This window comes from Anas acuta, chromosome 5 (genome assembly GCF_963932015.1).
Source record: "Anas acuta chromosome 5, bAnaAcu1.1, whole genome shotgun sequence".
Taxonomy (NCBI): Eukaryota; Metazoa; Chordata; class Aves; order Anseriformes; family Anatidae; genus Anas; species Anas acuta.
In genome coordinates, this window is record NC_088983.1 from 2,582,815 (window position 1) to 2,598,148 (window position 15,334).

The following is a 15,334-nucleotide window of genomic DNA, read 5'->3' on the forward strand; positions in this document are numbered from 1 at the left end:
TCCCCTTGCGATGAAGCTAACATAGCAGCTCTTCAAATACCAATACCTTCTTTTTGGGGAAGGAATGTGCTAACAGTTGCTTTAGCTCACTTTTAGCGTTACTTACCAAGTACTGAAGCAAATTTCAAACTAGTTTCAGGTAATTCCTAAACCACTGGCACCAACTAACCACCGCAGCACATGCTGCTGTGCCAGTTTAAGAGGCCAGTTGTGAAAAAAAGCAGATGAGCTTCATGCTGCTGCCACCAGCCTGCAGCATTAGCCCCACAGCCCTTTGGCTTTTGCTGTAAACACACCTCAGATCCCCACGCAGCTTCCTCGCGGGATGTTTGACATTACAGCTCACCAGAGGCCACTAGCTGAGCTCATGCCCATGGCATCTATCAGATTCCTCCATGCTTCCATCACTGCAGACACTTGGAGAGGAGCTGTGACAGGACACAGCCATGCTTCAGCTCCGAGAGGTACTCACAGAAGACAAGGATCCAGGTACACTGCCTTGTTCACCTCAGGAGCGAGGCTTTAGCACATGGAATAAATACTCCAGCCACCAGCAACAGAATTTGTTCCCACTGCCCCCCAAACCCTGCCCCACTTTGTTCGGTGTCATTTAATAGCCACTAGACTGAGAAAAAAAAAGCAAGGATTCCCAAACTAAATTCAGAGCACCCAGAAGGAAGGCATCCATTCGCTGTTTCAGGTATAATTGCACTTCACTGGTCAGTAATCTCTTGCAAAGTAACCTCAGAAGCAACAGTTGGAAAGAAAAAAAAAAAAAACAGCCTGGGTAGGACAGCCCCAACACTTTTAATCCCCTCGAAGATAATTAGAAGGCCTCTAATATGCCTGAGTGCTCCTTTGCCCAACTCTTCAGGCCCATGACACCAGAATCTTCAGGTGGCTAGATACTTCAGAATACACCAGATGAGGCAAAAGATGTGTGGTTCCAACCCTGTATAAGCCCCTATTAATTCAGCTCCTTAAATCAGTGTGAGGACATTCAGATTATCCAGCACATCTCACACAGGCCCCAACCCAGCAAATAACTGCCCTACCTCAAAGGCTATTTCTGGCTCAAGACCCACACATCGTTACCCCTCTGCTGCTGTTCTGATGGTAACTGCTAATTCTCCACTGCTTCCCAAACCGTGCAGCCTTAGACCTTTTATCATCGTGGCACTCAGGCAGGAAGCTACAGCTCTGCACCCCAGTGCTGAATCACAAGCCTTTGATGCAGACAGCATGCCAACCTCCCACCCCAGGAACTCTGGCGGTGCTGCCAGCAGCCTGTCAGACCATTCACTCACTCACCAGTCATTTTAAGTGGCCCATACCACAGCCCCCCTTCAAATCTGTCTGAAGAGAGGCAAATTATATGTAGAAAGGGGCACCCTACCCTCACCAAACATTATGTATGATGCCATAAGGGATAGTAAGTTTTTAGCACAATCAGTGGCATTTCCATGACTAAAGTACAGCACTCCACCTCCAAATTAGCTAGACAGGGAAAATATTAGGATTCATATATTACATGTAAGACAAACATACCAACCCACACTAATGGTGCAATACCTGAAGAGCACAAGGATTTAGGAGTAAAATGGCAGAGGGAGTCACTAAGCAGGTAAGAGCAGGCAGGCTGCTGCCTCAAGGCTCAGAGGCAGAAGCTGTAGCACTCTTGAGACCGCATGGCTTTGTGTGGATAAAGTCAGGACACCAGCACAGGATCATACAGGCCTGTCTCCAGTACAGTACCCACTCCTCCAGAAGAAACCCGGTAACAGAACACGAGGCACGAGAACTGCCCCAGAAAGCAGCTACACACACATCAGATTGGCAGGGAAACCATTTATTGAGCAAAGCCGCGCTGAGATGCTGCAGGTGGATCAGGGAGGCCTGGGTAAAGCCGCAGGAGCATCCATCGACAGCCTCATCCTCCCAGCGCTCAATCCAGCTATGAGAGGACAAGAAAGGTGTCAGGTATTAGAGAAGAAAAAAAAAAAACACGTTTCGCTCACCGCCCAGCCCCAGCGCTCACCTTGATGAAGCCGATGTCCTTGGCGTACTGTCGGAAGCACTGCCGGCACATGTTCAGCCCGTACTTACGGATCAGGCCGTGGCGGTTGGAGCACACGCGGCTGTGAGGAGAAAACAGAGAAGGAGAGAGAGAGGGGGAGCGGTCAGGGCGCGTAATGGCGGCGGAGGGGGAGGCTTAGAAAGGGATGAAGGGGGGCGGATAGAAGGGCTTGAAGCCCCCAGACGCCGATAGAAGCGCTCTAACCAGGACCGCGAGCCCTGCCCGAACTTCCTGGGGTGGCTCCAGTAGAGCTGCTGGTGCCCCATGCTGCCCGCCGCGCCGCCTCCTGACAGAGAGGAAGATGGCGGCGGGCGCCTGCCTTAATCAACGCCGCGCCGCCTCCCGGCGTGCACCTCTCCCCCCTCCTTCCCTCCCCTCAGCTCCATCCCGCCCTCACGAAATGGCGGCGGCCGTGACGTCAGCGGCGGGAGGAGTGGAGTAGCGCTGGCGCCGGGCAGCGGTGGCCGGGCGCGGTGGCGCACGCCTGTAGTCCCAGCTGCTCGGGAGGCTGAGCCCGCCGGATCGCTTGAGCCCAGGAGTTCTGGGCTGCAGTGCGCTATGCCGAGCGGGCGTCCGCGCTAAGGCCGGCATCAATATGGTGAGCCCCGGGGAGCCGGGGCACACCAGGTTGCCTAAGGAGGGGTGAACCGGCCCAGGTCGGAAACGGAGCAGGTCAAAACTCCCGTGCCGGTCAGTAGCGGGATCGCGCCTGTGAATAGCCACTGCAGCGTAGCCTGGGCAACACAGAGAGACGCGGGCTCCTTTTGCTGCCCCCCCCAGCACTATTTTCACTATTTTTGCCCCAAAAAGCTGCCGGGAGCCCCCCGAGCCGCGGCGCCCACACCGCCTCCTGCTGGCGGGGCGCGGATATGGCAGCGCCGCCGCCGCCCGCTCCGCAGCGCCTCCTGCGGGTGCCGGGTTGTGAAAATCTGAGGGAAAAAAATTCTTCATCGCAAATCTCCTGGTGTTTAGGGAGCCCGAGCCGCCACCAGAGGGAAGGTGGCAGGCGGTTGAGTGATTTTTGTGGGCACTCGAGTCCCTCCGCACACCCCCAGACCCTATTTTGGGGGAGGAAGCCCGGGTGAAGTTATCTGTCCCTTCACTTTGTCACTTTGTCTCTGCTGTCCCTGCAGGGCAGAAATCTATGGGGCATGGCACCCACAGCCATGTCCTCAGCTCCTTAATGTCCCCTCGCACCTAATGTCCCCATCTGCCCTTACACCCAGCATGTCCTCAGTTCCCTCCATGTCCCCTCACACCATGCCCCCAGCTCCCTCTGTGTCCCCTCATGCTTGCCATGTCCCCTGCTCTGTCCAAGCCCCCTCACACCCGCTATGAACCCAGCTCGTCCTTGTCCCCTCACACCTGCCATGTCCCCTGTTCCGTCCGTGTCCCTTCACACACACGATGAACCCAGCTCCCCCACATCCCCTGACATCCCCAGTTCCCACCAAGTCCCCTGCACCACCCAAGTCCCCTCACGCCCTCCATGCCCCCATCTCACCCGTGTCCCCTCACACCGCCCAGCTCCCCCATGTGCCCTCACACCTGCCATGTTCTTAGTCCCCTGTATCCCTTCACACCTGCCATGTCCCCTGCTCTATCCACGTCCCATCACATTCACCATGCCCCCAGCTCGCCCCTGTCCCCTCATGCCCCTCAGTTCCCTCCATGTCCCCTCAATGTCCCCTCACACCTACCATGTCCCCAGCTCCCCCCACATCCCCTCACACCCAACATGTCCTCTGTTCCCCATCTCCCCTCACATGTCCCAGGTCCCCAGTTCCCTCCATGTCCCCTCACACCATGCCCCCAGCTCCCCCATACTCCTTCACACCCCCCAGTTTCCCCCATGTCCCCTCACACCCGCTGTCAGCCAGCCCCTCTGCACCCCCTCACACCTCCCATGTCCTCAGTTCCCCATCTCCCCTTACACCTGCCATGTCCCCTGTTCCATTCATGTCCCATCACACTCACTACGAATCCAACTCTGCCATGTCCCCTCACACCCCCTGTCCCCTCAACCCCTTCACACCTCCTCACACCTGCCATGTCCTCAGTCCCCTGTCTCCCCTCACACCCATCACGTCCCTTGCTCCATCCATGTCCCCTCACGTCCACCATACCCCCAGCTCCCCCATGTCCCCTCACACCCCCAGTCCCCCCATGTCCCCTCACACCCCCAATTCCCCCCATATCCCCTCACAACCCCAGCTGCCCCATGTCCCCTCACACAGCCCAGCTCCCCCCATATCCCCTCACACCCCCAATTCCTCCCATGTCCCCTCACACCCCCAGTTCCCCCATATCCCCTCACCCCCCACACACCCCCAGCTCCCCCAAGTCCCCTCAATCCCCCAGTTCCCCCCATATGCCCCAGCTCCCCCATATCCCCAGTCCCCCCCATATCCCCTCACACCCCCAGCTCCCCCCTCACACCCCCACACCCCCAATTCCCCCCACATCCCCTCACCCCCCTATCTCCCCCCTCTCCCCTGCCTCTCCGGCCGCCACCCGCAGGCGGCGCCCGCTCCCGCCGCCTCCATCGCCTCCCTCCCTCCCTCCCCCGTCCCTCCTCGTCCCTCCCTTTCCTCCCTTTTCCCTTCCCGCTCTCGAGCCCTTTCCGCCCGCCGTGCCGGGGCTGGGCAGCGATGCGGCTGCAGTGCGAGGTGGAGGTGCTCAGCCGCCTCCTGCCCTCCTGCGGGCTGCGGGGCCGGGGCCGTGCCACCAGGGCGCTGCTGTCGCTGGGTCGCCCGCCCGGCGGGGCTGGGGGCGGCTCCGTTTACCTCATGGTGTGCACGGCCAGGGACCGGGCCGGCTCTCGCTATAAGGTGCGGGGCTCGGGGACGGCTCCCCTCGGTCCCTATCCCTTCCTTTGGGTCCCTCGCCCTTCAGATTTTCTTCTTTTCGTTCTCCCCCCCTGCAGGTGCAGGAGAACGTCGAGCGGTGCTTCACCCGCTTCGTGGAGGAGGGCAAAGCCACCCTGCGGCTCCGGGAGCCTGCTGTGGATATCTGCCTCAGCAAGGTGGGTGCGAGATGGGCATGGACCCTGCTGGGGAAAAAAGGGGCAGCACCGGGTCCCCAGCCCCGAGAAGCTGTGCCCTGAGCCTCCTTCCTTCTGCCCCTGTGGGAGAAATGCCCCCTCTCCCTGTCAGGTCTCGTCCCTTTACTCTGAGAGAAGCCTTTCACCTGCCTCATCCCACTTCTTGGTCTGCAGGTCTCATGAAGCAGGGCATTGCCAAACTCTTTCTGATTAAAAACTGATTAAAACTGATTAAAAAACATGCTCATGTTGGGGGCACACAGTGTGCCCGCTGCTGTCCCCAAGCTGGGACATATTCGGCAGGTCACCGCCAGGCCTCAGTGCCAGGCTGAAAGCAGAACTCACCGACGTATCCACAGCCTGTTCAAGGGGCACCTGGAAAATGTAAACATGTTTTTATTGATGCTGAACCCACCCTCCAAAAACACCACGTTAGCATTTAGTATCTGTGCTGTTATTTTTTTTTATGTGGCTGTTCCTCTAATCTTTAGTACCCTCATAGAAAAGGAAAGCGGGACAGATCTTCAAAACCTTGGAGTTAGGCTGTAAATAAAAGCAAAACATATTGATTTATTACTTGGAAAATCATTCTTTCTGTTTCAGCTGTGGTCCTTTGACCTGAAGGAGATCAGTCAATAACTTCATGGTGTTGTACTGAGCAGCAATAATCATCACTGGTTAAGCTTCTTTCTCCCAAGTAGAATATTTCTCAGAGAGGCTGAGGTGAGAGGCATGGGGTCTGTCCAAACTGCAGCTCCAGCAGGTGCTGCCCCCAATCTTACCAGAGTTGAGCAGAGCTCGGGGCAGGCTGCAAGGTCTGCCTGAGAAACCAGGTAAATGAGTCCACGCTTGGGACCGTGCTTTCCTGGAAAGAAAAAGCACTTGTTTTACTGGGATTGCGACCAACGAGTGAATATAAGTCTGAGTATAGTTGTGGTAGCCTGAAATTTTGCAGCAAGAGTCACGGTGGTACAATGATCTGGAAATACTTTGTGTGGGAGTGAAGGCCGTGGTGGTACGGAAAGCAGCCTCAGTCTGATAAGGAGAATGGTTCACGTTGCAGGGTCAAATATAAGCAGTACTTACCTAAATTCAATAATATTATGTTTTATTTATCAAAAGCAAACGTGTGCAGCAAAAAAAGTCATGCACGTTGCATTAGATCTAAAACGTTCTTGTTTTACATCCTCTGAACATTTCTACTGCAGTGTGAAAAGTCGGAAAGTTTCTCAGAACAAAGGTACAACAGCAGGCCTGGTGGAAGAAGATCTACTAATGGTATAAAACCAGCAAGGAGCAGTCCAGTGTCTTAGTGCTGCAAGACCTAATTTAGAGCATTTATAGGGCCTGTAAGAAAACTGCGTGCCAGTGCAGGGAATAATTTGACTAAGAACTAAATCTGTGGTTTTCTTTATGATGATGATGTTGTTTGGCTGAAAAGAATGTCTCCACAGAATCTAATGAAGCAGGAGTTGGAATTTTGACCTTGTACAAAGCTGATCACAGTTGCTCCAAGGAAGTTAGATCCTTGCTTCTCGTGTTGTACACAAGGCTCACCTTCATACTGTCAAGCTCCAGGAAAAAATACACTAAATTCTTCGAAAGCCAGTGATTCTGTATGTCCCTCCTTAAATGCGCTGAATCTGGAAACCCAGTTTAAGATGATTGGTTATTTTTCTGTTTCTATTCTTTTCTATTTCTGTTAGTCATTTATAATTTTATTACAGAAAGGCTTCTGAACTCTCACGACAGACAAAAGCTTTGTAGAACAAGAAATTTCCAGGTACGGCTGTGCTGACTACATAAAACTACAGCATAACCTGCACTCTTTGTGCTCTGCCAGGTGGTGTGATTTGCTGTGTTCAGCCCCAGCAAAAACTAAGTTGAGAAACGTCAGTCTGGAGCATTTAACCCTGGAGCAAAAGCACTAAAGTCATTGTGCTTTGTTGGTTTGTTTGTTTGTTTGTTTGTTTTTCCCTTCAGCAGGCCTGTGCCTGCTACGCTGCATGCAAGGTCTGAAATCTGTGTAATCTCAGATGGCCTCGTCATCTTTCATTTAACTCTGGACCTTTAAGGCAGAGCAAATTAATTTAGTTTTCCAACGTCTTTTCTGTGGTCAAGAGTTCAGACTTGTGGCAGAAAATTGCTTCCTGAGCGCTTCCAGCTAATTCTTCGCTTTTTTTCCACGTGTTTGTCTTAGAATTTTTCTCAACGTATCCTTACGGGTTTGCAGATACATTGCCTTTATGTAGGTATTAGAGTGGAAATGCGTTTTAAGGATCTGGAACACAAAATACTCTTATTTTCAAGTCACGTTAATGGTGTAAACTTATTCCAGACATCCTAGAGAATTTTGCTACAAAAAAACAGGTATCTGTCGTGTCTCACACTTCAAGAGAAAAGAGTTACTGCCTGCAACTTCATTCCAAGATAAAATTATAATTTAACTTGGGTCTCTACAGATCTGGAGGACTTCTTACTTTTAAATGTATTTAGCTACTTGGAAACATGACAAATGCCCCTGTAATTAGGGGGAGTCACACAGCTAAATGTTTTAGATTGGCTGAGATAACGGGTGTGGGCAGTCCTGGATAACAAATGCTTTTGCTGTGCAATTTCCCCGTCTCTGGAGGATTTCACACTGGGAGTTAAGAGAACAGATGTGCATGGGATAATTAAGAAGACCAATAATTAGGTTAGCAATGCAGTCAAATGCGTTTGACCTTTTTTGCCTTTATTTGTTGAACATCCAGAAGTCTCGGGGATCATCGCTCTGTTGTGCTGCGCAGGAGACTTCAGGTGCACAAGTGGGGTCTCAAGGCACGAGCAAGTTGCAGCTGGGTTGTTTCTAAGACGTTTTCCAAGAACAAACTCACACGTTTGTTCTTTCCTGCAGTGAATGAGATGAATTGGGGCTGTACACATGCATCATTTCTTAACTTTAGAATTTCCTGGGTAGCTTATTTGCACAAAGGGCTGCAAATAATTATCCTCTCGTTTGATGCTGGCACAGCCAAGCAGTGCTGCCTGTGGCCAGAAGCGCTCACTTAACCTGCCGTGAAGCTTTCCACCTTGCTTTACATCAAATTCAACCTCAGCTTCCACTCTTACCAGCTTTTGGAAGTAAATGCTTCAGATTTTAGGTCTCTGCTTTGCCTCTTTGTGTTTTCATTGACTGCCCTTTTGTCACGTTGCAGGTTAGGAACATCCCGGCGCGTCGGGCTCTTTTTCTGTACGTTGCATTCAGCTGTGAGGTCTGTGCTTTGTTCCTTTTCTGAGTAACACCACGGTTTGTTCGATCTGGATTGTTCAGGGAGGTCGTAACTGCTCGTTCAGACTGCCTGCCATTTGTTCTTAAACCCTGCAAACAGCTCATGAAACAAACAAGCATGAATTTTTTCCCTTCCCAGTTCTGCTCCCTGCTGAGTTAGCGTCTCCTGATACGTGTACAAAATAGTTCAGAAAGTTGTGGTACAGATAAGTGCAAGAATAATAAACTTGTGATTCCACGCTTGTGTTTTTCTGCAGGCAAATGCCAGCAATTTAAAGAATTTCCTTTCAGCCGTGAGACTGGCTCACCAAGGGACCAACATCAGCGCTCTCCCGCTCTCAGCTCTGGTACCAGCGAAGACTTCAGAAGTGGAGAAGCCAAAAACAAAAATGATCATAACTTCCAAAAGGGACTATCCGCTCACCAAGAACTTCCCTTATTCCCTCGAGCATCTCCAGGCCTCGTACTGCAAACTCGCTCGGATAGACACGCGCGTGCTCTGCTTGAAGAAGCTCCGAAAACTCGACCTGAGCCATAACCACATTAAGCAGCTGCCGGCCACCATCGGTGACCTGGTGTTCCTTCAGGAGCTCAACCTGCACGACAATCACCTGGAGACCTTCAGCAGTGCCCTGTGCACCTCCACCCTTCAGAAGTCTCTCCAGTGCTTGGACCTCAGCCAAAACAAAATTAAAGCACTGCCCATTCAGTTCTGCCAGCTGCGAGAACTTGTTAATTTGAAGCTGGATGACAACGAGCTGATTAGGTTGCCATTCAAGATCGGCCAGTTAGATCATCTGCGCTTTCTGTCGGCAGCTCGAAACAAACTTCCTTTCTTGCCCAGTGATTTTAGGAAACTCTGTCTTGAGAGCCTGGATCTCTTTGGGAACCCTTTTGAGCAGCCTAACCCTCTTGTTCCCAACATACAGCTGAAAATACCATTGACTTTATTAGAGTGTGCTGCGAGAGCTACCGTAAATTACAGGTAAGAGCAGCATGGTGGGCACGCAGTTCGCCTACTCTGTCTCAAAGCTGTCAAGCCTAAATTTCCCTGATTTGTTTTTTCCTGTTAGTGGCAGCTGCTCTTCACGAAGTTAGAGCTGCTTTGAATCCCACTTGCAGTTTAATCCCGTTATTATACAGGGTAACACAAGTCCCCGCACCAAAGCGGTGACTGGGAAGCCTTTGGGGAAAGCTGTAGATGAAATGATTTTTATCCACAAAGTGGGGGCACGGTAAGGGAATATTCTTGCCCAACCACGGGGAAAGAGAATCAGCTCTGTAAGCCTGAACTACTGCTAGTTCTTCAGAGTTGGGAGCTTAGAGCACAGTGGGTTTTGTGGCACGGATCGTGTTTTGTGTTGGGCTCTGGCTTGGAAACTGCTCTCAAACACAGTTGCCCTTCACCTTGTGCTGACACCGAAGTGCACTGGAGCCCTGTGGGAGGTCCGTGAGCCCTTGTGAGATCAGTTCTGGCAAGAGCTGCCCTCCACACACACCGTGGAGCTACAGAGGTGGATCAGACTGCTTCAAAAAACACCTGGCAAAAGCCAAGAGGTGTTAGCAAGGTGCTGCAGGACGGCTGGGCCCCATTAGGCAGAGAAGCCCAGTTCAGGGGTAGCTTTAAAACCATTTAACACCAGGTCAACGTCACCCTCGTCAGGCTGCTGCTGGTGACGGGGTTTGCTCCTCTCCGCTCGCCCACGTGCCTCTGCCTGTGATTTTTCCGGTGCCATCTGGTGCTGCTCCCACCTCGTTTTTCTGGGTGGAAAAAGGAGCAAGAAGATGGAAGAGTCATGGGTACGGGAAGGGGGTGAGAGACAGCCGGGAAGGCCTCGTAACTGCGTTCCTTGCCAATTCCTGCCTTGGGGATGGGGAGTGCCCCGCAGTCCCGGGTTAATTGCTCACAGGTCAGTGCTAAAGGTGTCCACAGGCATGCAGGGCACGCCCTGGAAATGAGCTGAGCAACCGAGCACTCAGGTGCAAATCACAGGCACTCCTGACCTTGGAGATGTTAACAGGGTGCAAACTCCACGCTTCCTTACATAAACTGCCAGGGTTTTGCAATTTCTGCTTTCTGCTCAGGGAGTCTTGGTAAAACAAGGGGCTCCCCTTGCCCACACGCACACAAATGCCCCAAACCTTGTCTGCCATTAACACAGAGCAAGAAATGGGAGTGATGATAAGCTGTAAAAACCTTGTGAAGGGAGGAAAATGGAGAGAAGACACAAAAGCAAACGTTTGGAAATCAATCCTCATGGTGGCATTCTCAGCAAGCACCAGAGCTGGGATTGTGTGCGCCCTGATCAGAGCAAAGGAAGTCCTGAAATTGAGACGGTGACAAAAACAGAACCACAGGAGCCTCAGCTATGTGAGTGATGGCAGGGAGAAGGCACTGGGGGTGCGTAGGTGTAGCCTGGCTGTGAGTCACTCCTGTTCTGCGGGTCTCCAGTGACAGCTGGGCACGGTGCTCTCCGCAGCTGGCAGGTAACAAAGCACTGCGGGGAAATTCCTCGCGCTGGACCCCAAACACTGCCGCTCGGCTGCGGATTTAAACAGTAGCACTTCTTGTTCTCGTCATCGAATGTCAGTGATGCGATGGAGGAAAAGAGCAGCAGCACACTCACCCATTTCCTCCTGAATCCTTTCTTTAATTCTCTCTGTCCAGTTCCCTGGCAGTGCCACGCAGGCTGCTGTGACCTCTGGGAATTCCCTGCTCTTCTTGGAGCATTTTCTGGAGGTCAGATCCGTGGTACTCAGGGACGTGGTTGCACGTTTTAGATCTGGGAAGGGTGTTTCTGTTGGAGGTGGTTGATGGATTGTGCACTGAATTCACGCTCGTTCCTCTCACCCAACAGACTCCCTTACGGTTGCCACCTCCTCCCCTCTCACCTCTGCGAAGACCTGGAGGTGGCCAAGACGTGCCAGTGCGGCGGCGCCTGCCTGAGCAGCTTCATCCAGATCACGGTGACCATGAACCTGCACCACGTGGCTCACACCGTGGTCCTGGTGGACAACATGGGAGGCACGGAAGCGCCCATCGTCTGCTATTTCTGCTCTCTGGACTGCTACTCCGAGTTCCTGGACGACACCTACCTGCAGGGCAGCTGCGACTACTGACGGGGCAGGGGCTCACCCGGGGGGCTCCGTCCTGTGCTGGGGCGCTCGCTGCTCACCTCCCACCCGGTTCCGAGCTCGCCTCCTGCCCGTTTGGGTGCCGCAGGGGTCAGCCTGGTGGGGAGGGAGCAGCTGTGGTGCACCCCAGGATTTCTGTGCTGGGAATAAAAAGGTGCTGAGCATCAACCCTCAGGGTGGCTGTGTGCTTGTGCTGGGGCTGGGGCTCCCGGGAGGGACTTGGGGGTGTCCGGGACCGGGGTGTCCCGGGTCTGGGATGTCCGGGACGAGGGTGTCTGGGACCGGGGTATCCAGGTCCGGGAAGTCCAGGACCAGAGTGACCGGGATAGGGGTGTCCTGGGACCGGGGCTGTCCAGGACCGGAGATGTCCAGGACCAGGGTGTCCCGGGTCCGGGGTGTCTGGGACCAGGGTGACCGGGATGGGGGTGTCCAGGACCAGAGGTGTCCCGGGTCCAGGGTGTCTGGGACGGGGGCGTCCCGGGTCTGGGATGTCCGGGACTGGGGTGACCGGGACCGGGGGTGTCCCGGGTTTGGGGTGTCCACGTCCGGGGTGTCTGGGACAGGGGTGTCCCGGGATCAGGGTGTCCGGGTCTGGGATGTCCAGGACCAGGGGTGTCCGGGGTGACCGGGACGGGGGTGACCGGTACCGGGGGTGTCCGGGACTGGGATGTCCAGGACTAGGGTGTCTGGGACGGGGGTGTCCGGGTCCGGGATGTCCAGGACCGGGACTTCCCCGTGGCTTCTCCTCACCCCCCCCACCCCCAAACTCCCCAGGGGGCTCCGGGCATCGCGTCCCTTTCTCCACGTGCGTTCAGTGCCCTCCGCTCCCGGTGCCTCTCCCGGTTCCGCTGCCCCGCCCGGCTCCCTCCGCTCCCGGTGCTGCCCCCGGTGCCTCCCCCCGGCGGAAGCGGCTCAGCAAATGGCGCCGGCGGCGGCCAATGAGGCTGCTCCGGCGGCGGGCCCGGCCGGGCGCCCTATGGCGGGCGGCGACGTGGGCGCGGGGGGCGGCGGCGGCGGCGCGCGCGGCCGGCGGGAGCAGCGGCGGCGGCGGCGGCGGCGGCGGCGGCCGCCGGCGGCGGGAGGCGTTGGAGGATGAGGCTGCGGATCTACAAGCGCAAGGTGCTGCTGCTGGCGCTGGCGCTGGCGGCCTGCGCGCTGGTGCTGTGGAGCGGAGGGCGGCGGAGGCAGCAGCGGGGCGGCACCGGGGAACCGCCGCGGGCGAGCGAGCAGCCGCCGCCGCCGCCTCCCCCGCCGCCTCCTCGCCGCCCCGCCGCCAACAACGCCTCGGCCTCGGCCGCTCCTCAGCTCGTCCCGGTGCTTCCCGAGAACGGGACGCGGAGCTACCGCTCGCTCGTTTACCGGCTGAACTTCGACCAGCCGCTGAGCAACGCGGGGCGCTTCCCGGGGCGGGCTCCCGGTGGTGTCGGTGTCGGTGCCGCCGACGTGGTGCTGGTGGTGCAGGTGCACGATCGCGCCGAGCACCTGCGGCTGCTGCTGGAGTCGCTGCGGAGGGCGGCGGGCGTGGAGAACGTGCTGCTGGTGCTGAGCCACGACCTGTGGGCCGAGGAGCTGAACCGGCTGGCGGCCGGCGTGGACTTCTGCCCGGTGCTGCAGGTCTTCTTCCCCTTCAGCATCCAGCTCTACCCCCGCGAGTTCCCCGGCCACGACCCCCGCGACTGCCCCCGAGACGTGGGCAAGGCGGCGGCCCTGCGGCTGGGCTGCATCAACGCCGAGTACCCCGACTCCTTCGGGCACTACCGCGAGGCCCGCTTCTCGCAGACCAAGCACCACTGGTGGTGGAAGCTGCACTTCGTCTGGGAGCGGGTGCGGGCGCTGCGCGAGCACGCCGGGCCCGTGGTCTTCCTGGAGGAGGATCACTACCTGGCCCCCGACTTCTACCACGTCGTCAAAAAGCTGTGGGCGCTGCGCGAGCGCGAGTGCCCCGAGTGCCAGATCGTCTCGCTGGGCACCTACAGCCCCGTGCGCGGCACCTTCGCCGGGCGCGCCGACAAGGTGGAGATGAAGACGTGGAAGTCCACCGAGCACAACATGGGCATGGCCTTCGGCAGAGACACCTACCAGAAGCTCATCGAGTGCACGGACGCCTTCTGCACCTACGACGACTACAACTGGGACTGGACCCTGCAGCACTTGACTGTCTCCTGTCTTCCAAAGTTCTGGAAAGTGCTGGTCCCCGAAATCCCCAGGATTTTCCACACGGGGGACTGTGGCATGCACCACAAGAAATCCTGCAGACCGTCCACCCAGAGTGCCAAAATCGACTCTCTCTTGAACAGCAACCGACAGTACCTGTTCCCCGAAGCCATGAGTATCAGTAAAAGGTACTCCATGGCACCCCTGTCCCCCCACGTGAAAAACGGAGGCTGGGGGGACATCCGGGACCACGAACTCTGTAAGAGTTACCGCAGACTTCAGTGAGGATCGCGCTCGCAGCCTTTTTTCTTTCTGAATTGCTCCATATTGTCTTTTACAGGCACACACATGTATAAAAGCATTTATGGGTTGGTTTCTGCTTTAATATGAATAAACGTTCTTGTCAAAGGCGTCCCACGATGGTCATCTTTCATGTCCGGCCACCAGCCTTTGGAGACGGGCAGCGCGCTGCCGCTGGGCCACTCGGAGCAGCCTCGACACCCGTGCGCAGGAGGCGGCCGTCGCCGTCTTACCAGGAGGAGGAGGAGGAGAAAACTCGTATTTAAGTGCATCTCTCCGGGTGCTCACAGCGTGTGGTTTTCGTTCCTTTTCCCTCTGACGTGCCCTCGGTGCAGCGTGGAAGGGGCAGCGCGTGGTGAGGAGCGAGCGGACTGAGCCTCCCCGCGGCCCTCGGTACCTGCGTCCCGGTTGGTTTGCGATGTGTTGATGAATATATGAAGGAAAAACAAACAGAAAAAAAAAATCATTGTTTTTACTACAATGTAGATAAATATATACGATTTTTTTAGTTCTGCCAAAATAAAATTCAGTTGTTTTGTAATACCTGAGGAGTTCTTGATTATCCCGAAACGATCACGTCACCTTGTGTTGCTAGAAAGCCAGGACTGGGGCGGGCGGGTGCAGGAGGGTGGGCGGCTGTAGTGCTGAACAGATGCCATCAGCCATTCCAGGAGGGTGCATTTAACTTTATTAAATTTTTAATGATGCTTACTAATTGAGTTAGACTAGAGAAACAAGCGTGTGATACCCGCACACTCTTGTTTGGAACAAAAAAGGTGCACACCCAGATTAGCGAGCCGGGTAAGGTGACCGGTGACAATTCTGCTGCGTGCTGGAAACGCACCAAAGTGGGGCTGGCAGCCACGGGCAACAGAGATCAGCGCCGTTCCTCAACACCGAGCACTTATTGCCTGCTCTTAGTGTAACGGTACAGCTGCTCTGATGGCACCTCACTGTAAGGCACAACTGGCAGCAGCAGCACAGAAGGAGCTTTTTGTGGAACAGGAGGGTGTCAGCAAAAGCAACCGTTCAGCTGAGGTGACAGACAAACAGGTAGATTTTATGCTGAGAGATTTGGAGGGAGGAAAAGCAAAAAGAAAAAAAACTTCCTTTTTTAATTAGCTAACAGGGGTTGGCGTCCTTATGACTCCAGCAATCACAGTTACTAATTGAATGGAAGGACTTGCAGCAAGGCTTCCCTTTTACCAGCATTTGTCACCTACTTTATGGGTTGTGAATGTATCAGTTAAACGTTCATTTGGGAGAGCGCCAGGGTCTGTGAAATACTTTCAATAGTATGCAGATGTTTATGTTGAATGTGCCATGATAAAACATTTTTTGATTATTTTTTTTT

The 15,334-nt window shown here is 54.8% G+C and overlaps 3 protein-coding genes and 1 long non-coding RNA gene across 4 annotated transcripts; 2 read left to right on the forward strand and 2 right to left on the reverse strand.

Moving 5' to 3' along the window:
• Nucleotides 1-1,828: 1,828 nt before the first annotated feature.
• RPS29 (ribosomal protein S29) lies at nt 1,829-2,444 on the reverse strand. Its single transcript, XM_068682214.1, has 3 exons — nt 2,282-2,444; nt 2,039-2,138; nt 1,829-1,954 (listed from the first exon to the last, which is right to left on the reverse strand). Exons 1-3 carry the CDS (start codon nt 2,341-2,343, stop codon nt 1,946-1,948), a joined length of 171 nt encoding a protein of 56 aa, XP_068538315.1. The 5' UTR covers nt 2,344-2,444; the 3' UTR covers nt 1,829-1,945.
• A 2,218-nt stretch (nt 2,445-4,662) lies between these two features.
• LRR1 (leucine rich repeat protein 1) lies at nt 4,663-11,694 on the forward strand. The gene is made up of 4 exons (XM_068682221.1): nt 4,663-4,908; nt 5,004-5,102; nt 8,649-9,376; nt 11,250-11,694. Exons 1-4 carry the CDS (start codon nt 4,729-4,731, stop codon nt 11,509-11,511), a joined length of 1,269 nt encoding a protein of 422 aa, XP_068538322.1. The 5' UTR covers nt 4,663-4,728; the 3' UTR covers nt 11,512-11,694.
• LOC137856662 (uncharacterized) lies at nt 5,659-11,993 on the reverse strand. Its single transcript, XR_011096694.1, has 2 exons — nt 11,886-11,993; nt 5,659-11,777 (listed from the first exon to the last, which is right to left on the reverse strand). It is a non-coding gene; the product is annotated as an uncharacterized lncRNA (long non-coding RNA).
• A 524-nt stretch (nt 11,994-12,517) lies between these two features.
• Nucleotides 12,518-14,523, forward strand: MGAT2 (alpha-1,6-mannosyl-glycoprotein 2-beta-N-acetylglucosaminyltransferase). The gene has a single exon (XM_068682226.1). The coding sequence runs from the start codon at nt 12,619-12,621 to the stop codon at nt 13,963-13,965; it is 1,347 nt and encodes a 448-aa protein (XP_068538327.1). The 5' UTR covers nt 12,518-12,618; the 3' UTR covers nt 13,966-14,523.
• Nucleotides 14,524-15,334: the final 811 nt, after the last annotated feature.

Bases quoted from the DNA above. Each gene is read 5' to 3' on its own strand.
- RPS29 (XM_068682214.1), bottom strand. From the start codon at position 2,343: ATGGGGCACCAGCAGCTCTACTGGAGCCACCCCAGGAAGTTCGGGCAG. The intron at 2,139-2,281 runs GTTAGAGCGCTT...TTCTCCTCACAG, and splicing joins GGGCAGGGCTCGCGGTCCTG to CCGCGTGTGCTCCAACCGCC.
- LRR1 (XM_068682221.1), top strand. From the start codon at position 4,729: ATGCGGCTGCAGTGCGAGGTGGAGGTGCTCAGCCGCCTCCTGCCCTCC. The intron at 5,103-8,648 runs GTGGGTGCGAGA...GTTTTTCTGCAG, and splicing joins TGGATATCTGCCTCAGCAAG to GCAAATGCCAGCAATTTAAA. The intron at 9,377-11,249 runs GTAAGAGCAGCA...CTCACCCAACAG, and splicing joins AGAGCTACCGTAAATTACAG to ACTCCCTTACGGTTGCCACC.
- MGAT2 (XM_068682226.1), top strand. From the start codon at position 12,619: ATGAGGCTGCGGATCTACAAGCGCAAGGTGCTGCTGCTGGCGCTGGCG.